This window comes from Ornithorhynchus anatinus, chromosome 19 (assembly GCF_004115215.2).
Source record: "Ornithorhynchus anatinus isolate Pmale09 chromosome 19, mOrnAna1.pri.v4, whole genome shotgun sequence".
Lineage (NCBI taxonomy): Eukaryota > Metazoa > Chordata > Mammalia > Monotremata > Ornithorhynchidae > Ornithorhynchus > Ornithorhynchus anatinus.
Genome location: NC_041746.1, coordinates 31,630,303 through 31,643,836, shown reverse-complemented (window position 1 = coordinate 31,643,836; position 13,534 = coordinate 31,630,303). Strand labels below are relative to the sequence as shown.

Sequence of the window (13,534 nt, the reverse complement as noted above, 5' to 3'; positions counted from 1 at the left end):
GCTATTTTGGAGGCAGCCTCTTAACATCCTGTCACGATTCTTGTGGTTCTCCCTCCCTCCTTGTTGGTTTCCCAACAGTCCATTACCCTGAGCCTCAACAGAGGGATCACTGAGGATATGCCCCCTTAATTGCCACATTCAAGATGAGGGTGAGGCAAAGGCCAAGACTCTCTACTGTCCTCCTTACAGGCAAAATTCTGCCCAGAATCCTTAGGATAAGGCTAAGGCAAGGCAGAGTCGACTGTCAACTTCCTGTAACTCAATGTAGTGAAGCAACATGGTCTAGTGTAAAGAGCAAGGGCCTGGGAGTCAGGACCTGCCTGGATTCTAATCCTGACTCTGTTACATGTCTGCTGTGTGACCTTGTGCAAGTCACTTCACTTCTCTGTGCCTCAGTTACCTTATCTGTAAAATGGGGATTAAGAGTATGAGCCCCATGTAGGGCAGGGACTGTGTCCAACCTGATTATCCTGCATCTACCTATCTCCAGCACCTGGAATCGTGCCTGCCACATAGAAAGCGCCTAACAAATATCATAATTATTATTAATTATTAGTAGCTTTTGGTCCAAAGCAGCACAGCAGATGTGGGAAAATAATAATAATAATGGTATTTGCCAAGGGTAAACCATGCACCAAGCACTGCACCGAGCACCGGGGTAGATGCAAGATAATGTTAGACATAGTTGCTGACCCACAGTGGGTGCTGAGTCTAAGTGGGAAAAGTACAGGGAGACATACCTCATTTCTTGTCTTTGTGGAAATACTTGAGAGCCTCCAGAACTTTCTTCTTGCTGGACGTGTGCTCCAATGGGTCAAGGCCTCCACAGAGCACAGCCTGTTCCTACTTGTCAATCTCAGCCGGTTTATCCAGCGGGACAAGGAACTTGGCCATTCTTGGACTAAAAGCCATGACTTCACATTTTGGCGGGCAAACTGTTCTTCCTAAAGCATCATCCCTAATGGTGGAAGACAGGTTGCCATTGCTGTAAAATTCTTTTCTTGTCTTGTGATTTGGATAGCGCAGTGAAAGTGAGTGCGTATAGGTCCACTTTCACTCTTCAGGGATAAACCTGGGTCTGTATAACCCTGGCTTCCTTGGCATTGATACCCATGTGTTTATTGCTTGTTTTGCTGTAATTAAGCCCCTGACCTTGGAAAAATTTGCAATCCACTAGTTCTAGTCATTTCTTCCAACAGCACTCACTATCTCTACAGTTTCTAGGTGAATGACATGATGTAGAGATACTCAATAACTTACCCTCAAAGAAGAAGTTTCATAATTTAATTCAGCTGCTTTGCTGTTGTGATGAAGTTCTTAGCAGTTATCATTCATCCTCCCAGAGTCTGACATTGAGCCAGTTGGGCTTATTTTAGTGCAAGTTTGAAGTATGCCAAGTAGTGGTGATCAGATCAGCGTTTGATCCAAATATGAAGGAAAATCCCCCTTAAACTGAAAACAAACTTGGAGCACTTTGGAGGATAAGAAGCAGATAGGATGAGGTTCTTTTACTGTGCAGTTCACCTGTTATGGACATGATCTGAACATGGGTTCATGGGTTCGAATCCCGGCTCTGTCACTTGTCAGCTGTGTGACTGTGGGCAAGTCACTTAACTTCTCTGGGCCTCAGTTCCCTCATCTGTAAAATGGGGATTAACTGTGAGTCTCCTGTGGGACAACCTGATTATCCTGTAACTACCCCAGCGCTTAGAACAGTGCTCGGTACATAGTAAGCGCTTAACAAATACCAACTATAATTTTCAGGCAAAGTTGATTTAGCCACTAACAAAAATATGGAAAATATTTTCTGGATTTTGAGATTCTCTTTAGCAAAATTTTCTTGAGAAATATTTCAGACCAATACAATTTTAGTAGCATTTGAGCCTCTCTTAAATATGATCTTTGGTTAGTCTCATCTCTGCCCACACTCCGGCCCCAAAATCTTTTGAAAGCACTGGCTATTCGGGTAAGCTGAGTATCTTCCAACTCTTGTGTCTTTAAGTCAGCATTTCCCCAGAATGGGGCTAATTTAATTGAAATAGCTCTGCCTATGTAAACAACTCCTTTGTTTAAAGAAGATTTCACTGTTTAGTTTTGCCTTAAGCAAATGCAGCCTTTTGTTTGTCTATAAAACATTAGATTAAATGTATAGACTAATATGAACAGCTTCCTGTTCTGCTCATTCACAGACTATACAGTGAATTACTAGTATGCCAAGTATGTGCTTTTCTGAGGTAGGGCACAACCTGCCATTTGGACTTATTGGAAGAAGCTTAAGTTTTTCAGCAAGGAAAGCTTTCTGTCCGCTCACTAAAAATACTGATTAAAATGGGCTTTGAATCATCCTACCTAATTCATTGTGAAACTCTAAGTCGTATTTCAAAAACCTTGGGGGGAAATACAAAATTATGATTGTCTTGAACAGAGGTGATCTTTTTTCATTAATGTTGCAGCTGGTGAATCCTTCAATTACTTTAGCCAAAATCCTCTCAAGTGTGTCTATTAGAGTAGCTGTGTCTTTGCAGGCAAAGTGGAATCACCACTGCTGCATGTAGCTAGTGGCTGGGTGACCAAGAAGGGCAGCAGCTTAGGCTGGTGTTTTCTAGGCATCCAATACCCTCCTGGGGACTGTCTGTAGGGGACCCTTCTAGACTGTAAGCTCACTGGGGGCAGGAAACATATCTAACCAACTCTGGTTTATTGTACTCTCCCAAGCAGTTAGTACAGTGCTCTGCACACACTTGTCTTATACTGTCGAGTCATTTCCGACCCATATAACTCCATGAACACATCTCTCCCAGAATGCCTGATATCCATCTGCCATCATTCTGGTAGTGTACCCATAGAGTTTTCTTGGTGGTTTACCATTGCCTTCTTCCACACAGTCAACTTGAGTTTCCACCCTCGATTCCCCACCGTGCCTCTGCTGCCTAGCACAGGTGAGTTTTGACTTGTAACAGATTGCCTTCCACTCACTAGCCACTGCCTAAGCTAGGAATGGAATGGGTATGCCTCTGCTTGACTCTTCCTCCCTTAACTGTGATTGGGAGAGTACTGGAAACTCTCCAGGTGCGATCTTAAGATGGGTCTGCAAACACTAAGATCAATAAATACAATCGATTGATTGACCCTCAGGTGGTGTCTCCCCATCTTGCCTTTCACTCCTTGAGCCCTGAACTCCTGTAACATAGGATCATGGGTCCAGGAGAACTAGGCTGTACTGCTAGATTTCCAGTGGTATGAAGGTGCTCCTTGTACATCCTGATGGTTCTTGCTATTTTGTAAAAGATTAATCATTTAGAATGGTAGGTTGCTTCAACATTTTTGCAGCTTGTTTTTTCACTGATAATGGACATTAAATCCAAAAGCAATTATAAGGAAGTTTCCAAATTCCTGCTTGTTGCTACCTAGGCAAATACACCCCCTAACCACACACCTTTTCTTATTCACAGTGTGGAAAGTAAAGTCAAATATTGGAGGATGGATGTCATTCAGGGGTTAGTTTCCATGCTGGGATGGGAAGTTAAGCAGTTAACTGGATGCTTATGGGAGCAGCAAAAGGAAGTGTCACGTTCTTCCTCTAATGGATGCCTTTTCTTTGTTTAGGCCATGCTGGATGTCGCAGCAAACCAGGGCTGGCTAGTGTCTGCTTTGAACATAACAAATTTGATTCAGATGGTGATCCAAGGCCGCTGGGTCAATGACTCATCTCTCCTCACACTGCCTAACGTGGAGCAGCACCATCTGTACCTCTTCAGGTATGGAGTGGCAAGGGTTGGGGTTGCCTGGAGTTCTAGTCCAAGCGTCCCCCAAGAAATCAGAATGAAAGCAAACTTCTGCCCCCTCTATGCCTGCATGCTCACAAACAACATGTGGAAGCTGAAAGTCCCAACAGAACTGAGAGTGTCTGGGGTGAATGGATGACTTTTAGGGAATCCTGATTTACTGGCTGGGATTGGGGGTTATTTATAAACTCTGCTACTGAATGAATGATTCCTTATTTATCTTTAATCTCTTGCTGTATTATGCCTATGTTTGAAAGGATCAGAGTACTTAGAGAGATTGTCTTCTTTTAAGATCAGAAGCTAAGGAAATTTTTAGTTTTATCATTCCAAAAAGGGCATTCTGTGGAGGCTGAAACCTGTCTTTTCCATATCTAAAAATACACCTGCATAGTCAATTTAGCGTTCTGAGATGGATTGACTGTCCAGCAAATAGCTTTAACTTTTTTTTTAATAGTAGAATTTACCCAAGCCAAAAAAAGGTAATAGTCCTGATTACCATAATAACAAGGCTGTGATGCCTCTGTTCAAAACGTTTCTCAGTATACTTAGGCTGAAGTCATCTCATTTTCTCCAGAAACTATATTTAAACACTAGATGACAAGCTAGTTTTTGCAAACTTAATGAAATGCAGAAATTGAAAGCTTCTTTTGCTAATATCAGACAGTTCCACAACATTTGCTGACCAAGTACTGCAAATGATTGCTCAGCCCAAGCCTAAGTGGTGCTGGCAGAACTCAAAAAATTGCCCAGTGTTTAGGATTAGGAACTCTGGCAAATAGGAGAAGGTGTGATTTTTTTTTTAACCTGGGTTAGTAGCATGGTGGTAAACTTTGGTTTTGGTGGTGTTAACCTTACAGAGAGTGTTATGTGGCATACCCCAGCCTGGAATGCTGCCTCTTGATGAGAAAATCTTAACTTTTTTTTGTCATGTCTTGGTTTCTCCATCTCTAGAACAAAGGTAATGTCACTTTCACACTCCCAGCAGGACTGCATGAGTCCACCAGGATCATAGATGAGCCTGTTCTGTGTCTTTCCAAACTAAGCTCCCTTTCCTCTGCTTCCCCTTCCCCCCACATCACTCTGACTCGCTCCCTTTGCTCTACACCCATCTCCTCCCCACAGAACTTGTGTATGTATGTATATATAATTATACTATTTATTTTTATTAATGATGTATATATATATAATTCTATTTATAATGATGCTACTGATGCCTCTTTACTTGTTTTGATGTCTGTCTCCCCCCTTCTAGACTAAGCCCCATGTGGGCAGGGATTGTCTCTATTTGTTGCTGAATTATACTTCCCAAGTGCTTAATACAGTGCTCTGCACACAGCAAGAGCTCAATAAATACGAATGAATGAATTAAATAATTAATGTTTTCTCCACAAGTTGTCCCTGAGATTCTGCAGGGGAGCTGGCAGGGAGGGGGTTCTCAGTATTAGAAACTTGCCTTTTAATGAAGATCATTTTCAGAGGCATCTGGTGAGGCAGCCGAGAACACCAGCAAGCTGTAGGCAGCCAAAGCCTATAGGGCAAGAGTTCACCGAGGTCCATAATGTCATCTTCTGCCAACCTCTATCTACCCCTCACCATTCTCTCATCCCAACATTCATTTGTTAGAGCCTTCTGTGGGCTGGGAGTGAGCACCCAAGGGCCCAGTGACCTCAGGTTGGCTGGGTGTCATTCCTTCGATTTCAGAAACCTCTTAGCGCCGACTCTGCCCACTAGTCCCTAGCCATCCTCCAGAGAGAAGCTGACCCAATCATCATTAGGGCTCCACACACCATTATTAGGCACACTCCATATCATTTTTCACAATTTTCCTGAGAAGGTGCCTGACTTTAAACTATGACTTCTGCTCAGAGTAGCACACGGATTTGAAAGGGCGACCACAAGCCTAGAAGAAAGATGCAGTTATTTGAAGGGACAGTTCCTCCTGTTACTAACACCCAAACATCCTCCCCTTCATACTAACCAAGTGGGTTTATGTCTGTTTTCATTGCGGTTTTTACCAGTAAATGGAGCCAAAGAACAAAGAGGGGATCCCACACCAGCCCCCAGGGTCCCATCGAGTGCCTCCCGGAACTAATCTCAGCCTGTGACGGCAGAGAGAAAACATTTGCTTCCATCGTGGAAAAGGATCTGCAGACGACACATATTGTACAGGTATCGCTCAACAGTACTAATCAACCAACAGCATTGGCTAAGCACTTAGAGCATATGAAATTCCATACCTTGATGCCTTCAAGTTTTTGGAGGTGTTTTCAAAATACAGAGATGCATAGGTTTGATAGGATAAGTCTCCTGCTTTCTGGCTTCTGGGGCATTATCCACAAAGATGGTGGAGATTTCTAATTAAAAGGGAAACACGAGCCTGCCTCAAGGCAGGGGAATGGATTGTATGACTTTCTGTCCCTACATTTCTAGACCCTCCCGGGCAGGTCCAGTGCTCATTGGACAACATTGTTTATCTGGTGGATCCCCAGATTCTGGTGGTCTTTTAGAGTAGGACTTAATTAGGATGAAGCCATATCTTCATTGAGTTTAGGTACGCTGGCTCTCCCTGCCACTCCTAGAAAAAAAGGGGAGGAGGGGCGGGGGAGCAGTTTGTAAAGCAGCAAACTCTTATCTGGCAGTGTTAGATAAAAAATGTGCCACAATAAGGATGCTAAAGTAGAAAACCTGTGAAGCAAGGGAGGGGTTTGTTTATTAAGGCTGTCATTGTGGAAGATGAAAAAGGCAGTAAATTCTGGGCTTGACTGTTCAGTTTCTGTTGAACCAAATACGGACACCCAAAAAAAAAAAAAAAGAAGAACAATATCCATAATAAATGACTGCATTTCTAACTAAATTACCATCAAAATTTTGAATAAAGACAATTTATTTAAATCAAAACAAGACTTCCATTAACAACAACAGATTTCTAACATAACACACCTTGATTTTGATCCAAGTTTTAGATGTGATGAAAAATTAGAACATTGTTATAATTAGTTTGGGGAGAACTCAGAAGTAAACTTACTTAATTTATTTGCATAAATTGCTGTTCTGTTATCTTTAAAACCAAATGCAAATTGGCTCTGTCTGATACGATGATGGTTATTTGGCTCAAAAGTGCTTCAATTTGCGTAGCAATCTGGCACTGTCTCTGCAGTGAGGCGCTCCCAGGTAACATACAAATCCTGAATTATTCCAGAAATTAGTATGTTTAAAGCATCAATTTAAGTGCTAATTGCAGTAGTAATGAGAAAAAGCAGTACTACTGTGAGATTTGCATCCACTGCCCCATCAGTATGCTTGGAACGGCCGCTGACTGGCAGAGGATTTGGTTGCTAATTAAATAATTGTATGCATGGCAGCGTTCTTGTCTGATTCAATAGATGAAGATTAATCCTCAGATAAATATGTTTGGCTGGTATTGAAATGTCTTAGCAGTTTCTTCAAAAATAGCTCATGTTTTAGATACATGAATACATCTATATATACATACACATAAATATGCCTAGTTATTGTGACAAACATCCTCTGTAGAGATTTGAGATTTATAGAACAAAATGTCTCGCTCTTTGCTAACGAAAGGAGATAGCCTATTGGTGCTTGATTTAACAGAAGTTGAGAAACCAGCAATTTTTTTTTCCCTGTAGGAGAAAAATGTCTTCTGCCTTGCCCTTAGTATTAACTGTTTTCCCTCTGAAATGTGTGCATCCCATGCTAACTTTCTCAGACATCTCTTGGAAGCTCCCTATTCCCCTGGATAGATGGACACCTCAAGTCCTTATCTTTCCATTTCAGGGATTTGGAATTTAGATTAGAAAACAGCACTAAAAGCTTCATTTTATTTATTTTTGGCTTTCTAACCACAGTTTTGCTCCCTCATTTCAATTAGATGCAGTCTGTTAGCTGCCCTCAAAAAAGTATCTATAAACAGTCAAAACCTCAGAGGAAATGCGTCTTAGTTTTGACTAAAAGGAAACCCTCAACATTCTGAAGTAACTTTTGGAATTAGGATTCTCTAGACAGATTGTTATTGTTGCGAAAGTAATTAGGTGAATTCTTCCTGTCATGGCTCCTGTAGTCTTTCCCTTCATTGGGCATCCCATCACTGTTTCTCCCAATCTTCAATTTAAAAAAGCAGGGACAAAAATCATTAAAACATATCACTACCTCTAGGCTGGCATTTCACACCCTGTTGTGGTTGAGAATCACCTATGATCCTGCAGAACGGACCCCTGGTCTGTCAGGTGAAGCCCAGTGACAGTAGATCAGCAAGAATCTAAAACTGTGAAGTTTTCCCTCATTGCTGCTGGGGTAGGAGGGAACCTTAATGAACCCCCTGCCTTCACCCCAAACCCTTCAAACTTGGCACTGGACCCCTGTTTCAATCAAACAATCAGTGGTATTTATTGAATGATTATTGTGTGCAGAGCACTGTACTAAGCACTTGGAAGAGTACAAGAACACATTCCCTGATGACAAAAACTTACTCCAGGGCTTTCTGGTTTTGAAGTTATAGGAAAGATAGGAGAAAGATCTCTCGTGCTCTGTCTTGTTCACTCACCAGATTCAAACTACTAAGTCCGGTAGCTTTGCAGGATGGGGGCAAGATGACCTGATTTATAATTGGTTTGAATAACAAAGCTCAGAAGTTAAAGTACTTATCTTTAGGCACCCCTGTCAGATGTTATTGTAGTGCAAAATTAAACTCGTTTTTTTCAGTAGTAACCTTCTTGTGCTTCAATAAAAAGGGAGCTGTATTTGTTCTCATTTTCTGCTTCAGGCTTGGAATTTCTTGTCTCATCTGCCAGTGATAGATGTTCACTTGAGCATTAAAGGCTGGTGGGATGAGTCAGCTGATGGACAGAGTGAACTGTGCATCCCAACTTTGGCAGCAGACACACGAGATGACAAAAAATGGATCAAGTTACATGCTGATCAAGAGTATGTGCTCCAGGTCAACTTGCACAGAGTCCAGCCGGGGCACCCAAAGGTAGAGTATTCACAGCTGCCGTTCTCAGATGGCCTATCCCAGATCCCAGCACACCACCACACATTTCTCTGACGTTACTAATGCCCTGCTGGCTTGGCCCGGCCTATGTGAGTTCTACTTTCTATGACACAGGCAGTGGCTTGCTGAAATTAGTCATTTTGGCTTGAACATATTTGTTCTGGGGCAATAGATCCAGACTAGGCAATATATTGCCCCAGAAAGTGTTGTGGGGAGGGAGGGACTACATACTTCAGTTTTTTTATGCTTTCCTCTGCGATCTGAACCTTTAAGAATATTAAAGCTAAAATGTCTTTAATACTGGAATGCATCCCTGAGAAATTTGACCACTTTTTCTAACATTTTAGTCCCAGCCGCAAGGGGGTGGGGAGTGAGGGGGCTTTCCACTTTCCACCAGAAAACTCTAACCCACCAGAAATATCTTTCCACAGCTAGGGTGAGTTCCTACTATAAAACACTTGGTTTTCTCCCAGGACAGGTTTCCTCACCAAAGTGTCTCTTTGGGGAAATAACTAAGTTTTGTAATGGAAAATTTAAAACCCATCAAGAAAAGTAGACCCTTATGGAGCACTTGGACTCTGACACTTTGGAGTTACTGAACTAATCTTACACCATTTTTCAAAACTCCTCACAAAGACAACCTGATAGCAACCAAGAGACATATAAATGGTGATGCATGAGTGAATTTGAAGTCATGAGTGACTGTCTAGAAATACAAAAACTTTCTTTCCAAAGATATGGTAATCTTAATTATTTTGGGACCCTGTTTGCTTTAACTCTAATGAAAAGTTTCCCGATTGACAACATGCCATTATAAGGGTTTCTAGCTTCCAGTCATCATTGAAGTGACAGTCCTCCATTTTGTTACAGCAACCTAAAGCGGGAATTTCTAATGGTTTATAATCTGCTTGACCCAGTCTGTAACCTAAGTAGCTTTAAAATAAACTAAACATTTGACTTCATTATAGAATTTCTTTTAGTAAAATGTAAACTGGCATGTAGCAAAAATGTCATACAATTTTCTAGGAGACCTAGATTTGAGTCCTATTTCTATCACCCATTGACTGGGTTCAACTCTGCTGTGACCTTAGGTTTCAGTTTCCCAAACTGTAAAAAGAGTATAAATTCATCTGCATTATCATCTTACAGGGTTGGTGTATGGGTTCATTAATTAGCATGAATCAGACCATTAGAGCTATCAGTGATACATGCATGTGAAAGAATAGTCGGTGTCTGAGAAGTGCCTAAACCTTAGGGAAAGAGGAATCAACATTATTAAGTGTCATGTCATTTCAAGGCCCAAAGCAAGTCTAAGACAGTTCAATTTCAACTTTCAGAAACACTCAGCACACCTTTGAAGTTACCAAATGTGGGCTTCACAGCAGGACAGAAGAGTGGGATAGTCAGTGGGTCCCCTCTTCTAGACACTATGAGAAATGGAGCAAATTGGCTCACCAGCCCCATATAAACCTTTTCTGTTTCTGTCTACAGGGAAAGCGTGACAGCAAGGCTGCTGCCCCCCGATTCCCCAAATCCAAAGAGGAAGGCTGGTTTCTGATCTTGGGAGAGGTGGACAAGAAAGAGCTGGTGGCTCTGAAAAGGGTGGGATACGTCCGAACTCACACTGCCGCCTCCGTGGCCTTCTATACGCCTGAAGTAGCGGGGAGGTAAGATGAGCTTCCCCTCTGCCCTCAACATTCCACGCTTTAACCTCAGAGTTTGACCTCGCCAAGAGCCAGAGAGTACGGCACTGAGCATTGTACTATTTTTATGTTTTAGGTATATCTACACACTCTATCTCATGAGTGACAGCTACCTTGGCATGGACCAGCAGTATGACATTTATCTGAATATCACACCAGCAAGCATTTCAGCACAGGTCAACACCGAGGTCCCTGCTGCCTTGACTGACCTGGCTGGGAAGTAACCTGACCCAAAGAATCCATTTGGAGCAATGGCCGTGAAGCCCGTTTCTTCAGTCTTTTTGGACAACAGAGAAATTACTTGATGTTTGCCTTAGTGGAATCAACTTCTAACCTCAAGACACCTAGGAAATTGAAAGTGGCTGCTGTATTGACTCTAGTAACACAGAGTTAGCCACAGTGGCCTTATAAAGTGTTGCCTTTTGTAATTTTGTCTTCATTGGTTTCTTGAAATGTAAAATGAATAAGCATGTAGGAGGATATTTTCATTTGTGTATATTCAAAGCAATATTCCTATTTAGAATCTTCATTCATCTGTCACCATCATACAGGGTACTGTTTACATGAACACCTGCTTGTTTTGTTTTGGTTTTTTTTTTTAAGGAAAACTCCACTGAGGAATTAAAGTGCAACACTAGTAAGGTATGATAACAGATTTGCTGCCCCATAGTGGGACAAGCATAGGATAAATCTGCAAAATGATGCAATCTGATTTGTTAGTATAATTTATGCTCTAAAGTGGGACTCCTTTGGAATCAATCTTAAAAATGTAATATTGGTTATAAATGTTAATAAAAGTTGATTAAGTTGCATTAGAGTCCAAAATGGTGATTTGCAAAAGGGAACAAAATAGTCTAATCTTGGCACTGTAACTCATGAAAATAAAGCCCATCGTCAGCCCTTCAAGGACATAGCATGTTTCGTCCCTCACAGACACTTCACTCTGTCCTTTCCATAACCACACATTTTCATGAGAAAGCATTTTTACTGATGGGGAGATGTTGGTCTACCCTGACTCATGGAAAGTTTTCAACCCCTAAAAGCATGCTTTCACCTAGAGGTGAAATTTTCAACCACTGGCCATAGTCCATTCCCAGATGTGCTTTCTCAGAATAAGACAGTGAAAATATAGTGTTTGTCTTTTTGGGGTGCTCCATGGCAGAGTAAATAAATGTCCTCAGGGAAAAAAGACATTTTACCTACTCAGGGTTTAAAAGACATTAAAAATTACCAAGCATTTCTGGAAACTGGAGCATTGTATCACCGTAAGACTGCTTTTCTTCTTTCTCCCTTTTTCACTGCCGAAAAAATTTAAGCTGAGGATTGTACTTAAATGACTTAAGTAGACCCATTATGGGTTCTGTTTTATTACTAGATTATCAGATGCTTACCTTACACAGAAATTGAAAATTCATATGCTGACACTTCTCTGCTATTGTTTTGCAGACTTTGATTTCCAGCTTTTAAATCCACTTGAAACATTGCTGGGGTATTTTCACTTTTAGTCATTATCTTTGTCAATAGTCATTTAATACCTACTGTTTGAACACTGTACTCAGCTCTTGGTAGAGTACAATACAGGTAGTCTTTGAGTTAGGTATGAATTTCAGTGAACTAGGATATCAACCTTGATTCAAGAACCAAACCCCCTTTAGAGCACATGTTGTGAGAAAACTGATTTCAACTTAGGACACAACTGATGTCTGAAGACAGTGTCTTAAGAAGCAGTGCAGAGAAGTAGAAAACATGCACCTGGATTCTAATCCTGGCTGCACCATTTGTCTGCTGTGTGACCCTGGGAAAATCTTTCACTTTTTTGTGCCTGTTATCTCACCTGTAAAATGGGGATTATGACTGTGAGCCCCATGTGGGACATAAACTGTGTCCAACCTGATTATCTTGTATCTACCCTAGAGCTTAGTATAGTGTCTGGTGCATAGTAAGCATTTAACAAATACCATTTAAAGAAAAAAAAAAGAGTACAAGGACTACCTATAAGAAAAAGACCTGGTTCCTTCTCTCTCACAATCTATCAAGGAAAGACAAATAGAAATTTATTTACAGGCAGAAGCATTGCATGTGAATACCCAAATTCATTTTATCCCAGTGAGTAATTTGCTCTGTAACTTTACCCTCATTCATTAATCAACAAATTGTAATGGCAATATGTATCGTAACCATCTAAGTGCCAACATAATCAGAATAGTGCAACTATTTTCAGAACCATAAATCATCAGCTCCTCACCACCCAGTGGCTAAGAATCCCACTCGCATTCTAATGCCTCTGCTTTTTCTAAAAGAATCTTAGACTCCTGATACTCTTAAGAGGTTTAACTTTCTAGCCTCAGACTCTCCTATTTAATTCAAATACATTCAATGGGGCTGTAGTCCACCTGAAGACCTTATAGCCATTCCCCGAAACAGCTCCTTAAAGGGCTTCCTTCCCCTCACCCTCCAGCTGATGCCTGGTGAACAAGCGTCCAGCAACCACAGAAATGAAGCCCTGATTCTGTGAGCACTGCTCCCACCCAGCTAGGCTCTTCTTGTCTGAACTTAATGAATTAGAAGCTTAAAAAAAGTATGTTGACAGTTCAGTGGGGGTATCGTAATAGGATAAAGAGGAAAGGAGTCAACGGGGCCTCAAAATGTGACCCAGAAAATATCCTTCCCACCACTGGCCAAAATCATTTAATAAAAATTGGGTTTCTTTTGGGATTTCTGGAGTTGGGGTATGTGGTCGGGGAAAACAGTATGAGTAGTGGATAGAGCATGAGCTTGGGAGTCAGAAGGTCATGGGTTCTAATCCTTACTCTGCCACTTGTCTGCTGTGTGGCCTTGGGCAAGACACTTCACTTCTCTGTACCTCAGTTACCACATTTGTAAAATGGGAATTAAGACTGTGAGCCCCATGTGGGACAGGGAATGAGTCTGATCTGATTTGCTTGTATCCACCCCAGGGCTTAGTATGTGCCTGGCACATAGTAAGAGCTTAACAAATACCACAACTATTATTATTATTATTATTACCTAATGTGCCC

General features: G+C 41.4%; 1 protein-coding gene and 1 non-coding gene across 2 annotated transcripts in view; one reads left to right on the top strand and one right to left on the bottom strand.

Annotated features, from left to right (window-relative positions):
• ASCC3 (activating signal cointegrator 1 complex subunit 3) overlaps positions 1-11,308 on the top strand; it is a 263,001-nt gene extending 251,693 nt beyond the window's left edge. Inside the window, exons 38-42 of the mRNA XM_029046904.2 lie at positions 3,607-3,758; positions 5,804-5,954; positions 8,566-8,775; positions 10,285-10,460; positions 10,573-11,308. Coding sequence (XP_028902737.1) covers positions 3,607-3,758; positions 5,804-5,954; positions 8,566-8,775; positions 10,285-10,460; positions 10,573-10,720 — 837 coding nt within the window. The 3' untranslated portion in view covers positions 10,721-11,308. The remainder of the gene's footprint in view (positions 1-3,606; positions 3,759-5,803; positions 5,955-8,565; positions 8,776-10,284; positions 10,461-10,572) is intronic.
• Positions 2,950-3,087, bottom strand: LOC114805796. The gene has a single exon (XR_003753819.1). It is a non-coding gene; the product is annotated as a small nucleolar RNA SNORA7 (small nucleolar RNA).
• Positions 11,309-13,534: the final 2,226 nt, after the last annotated feature.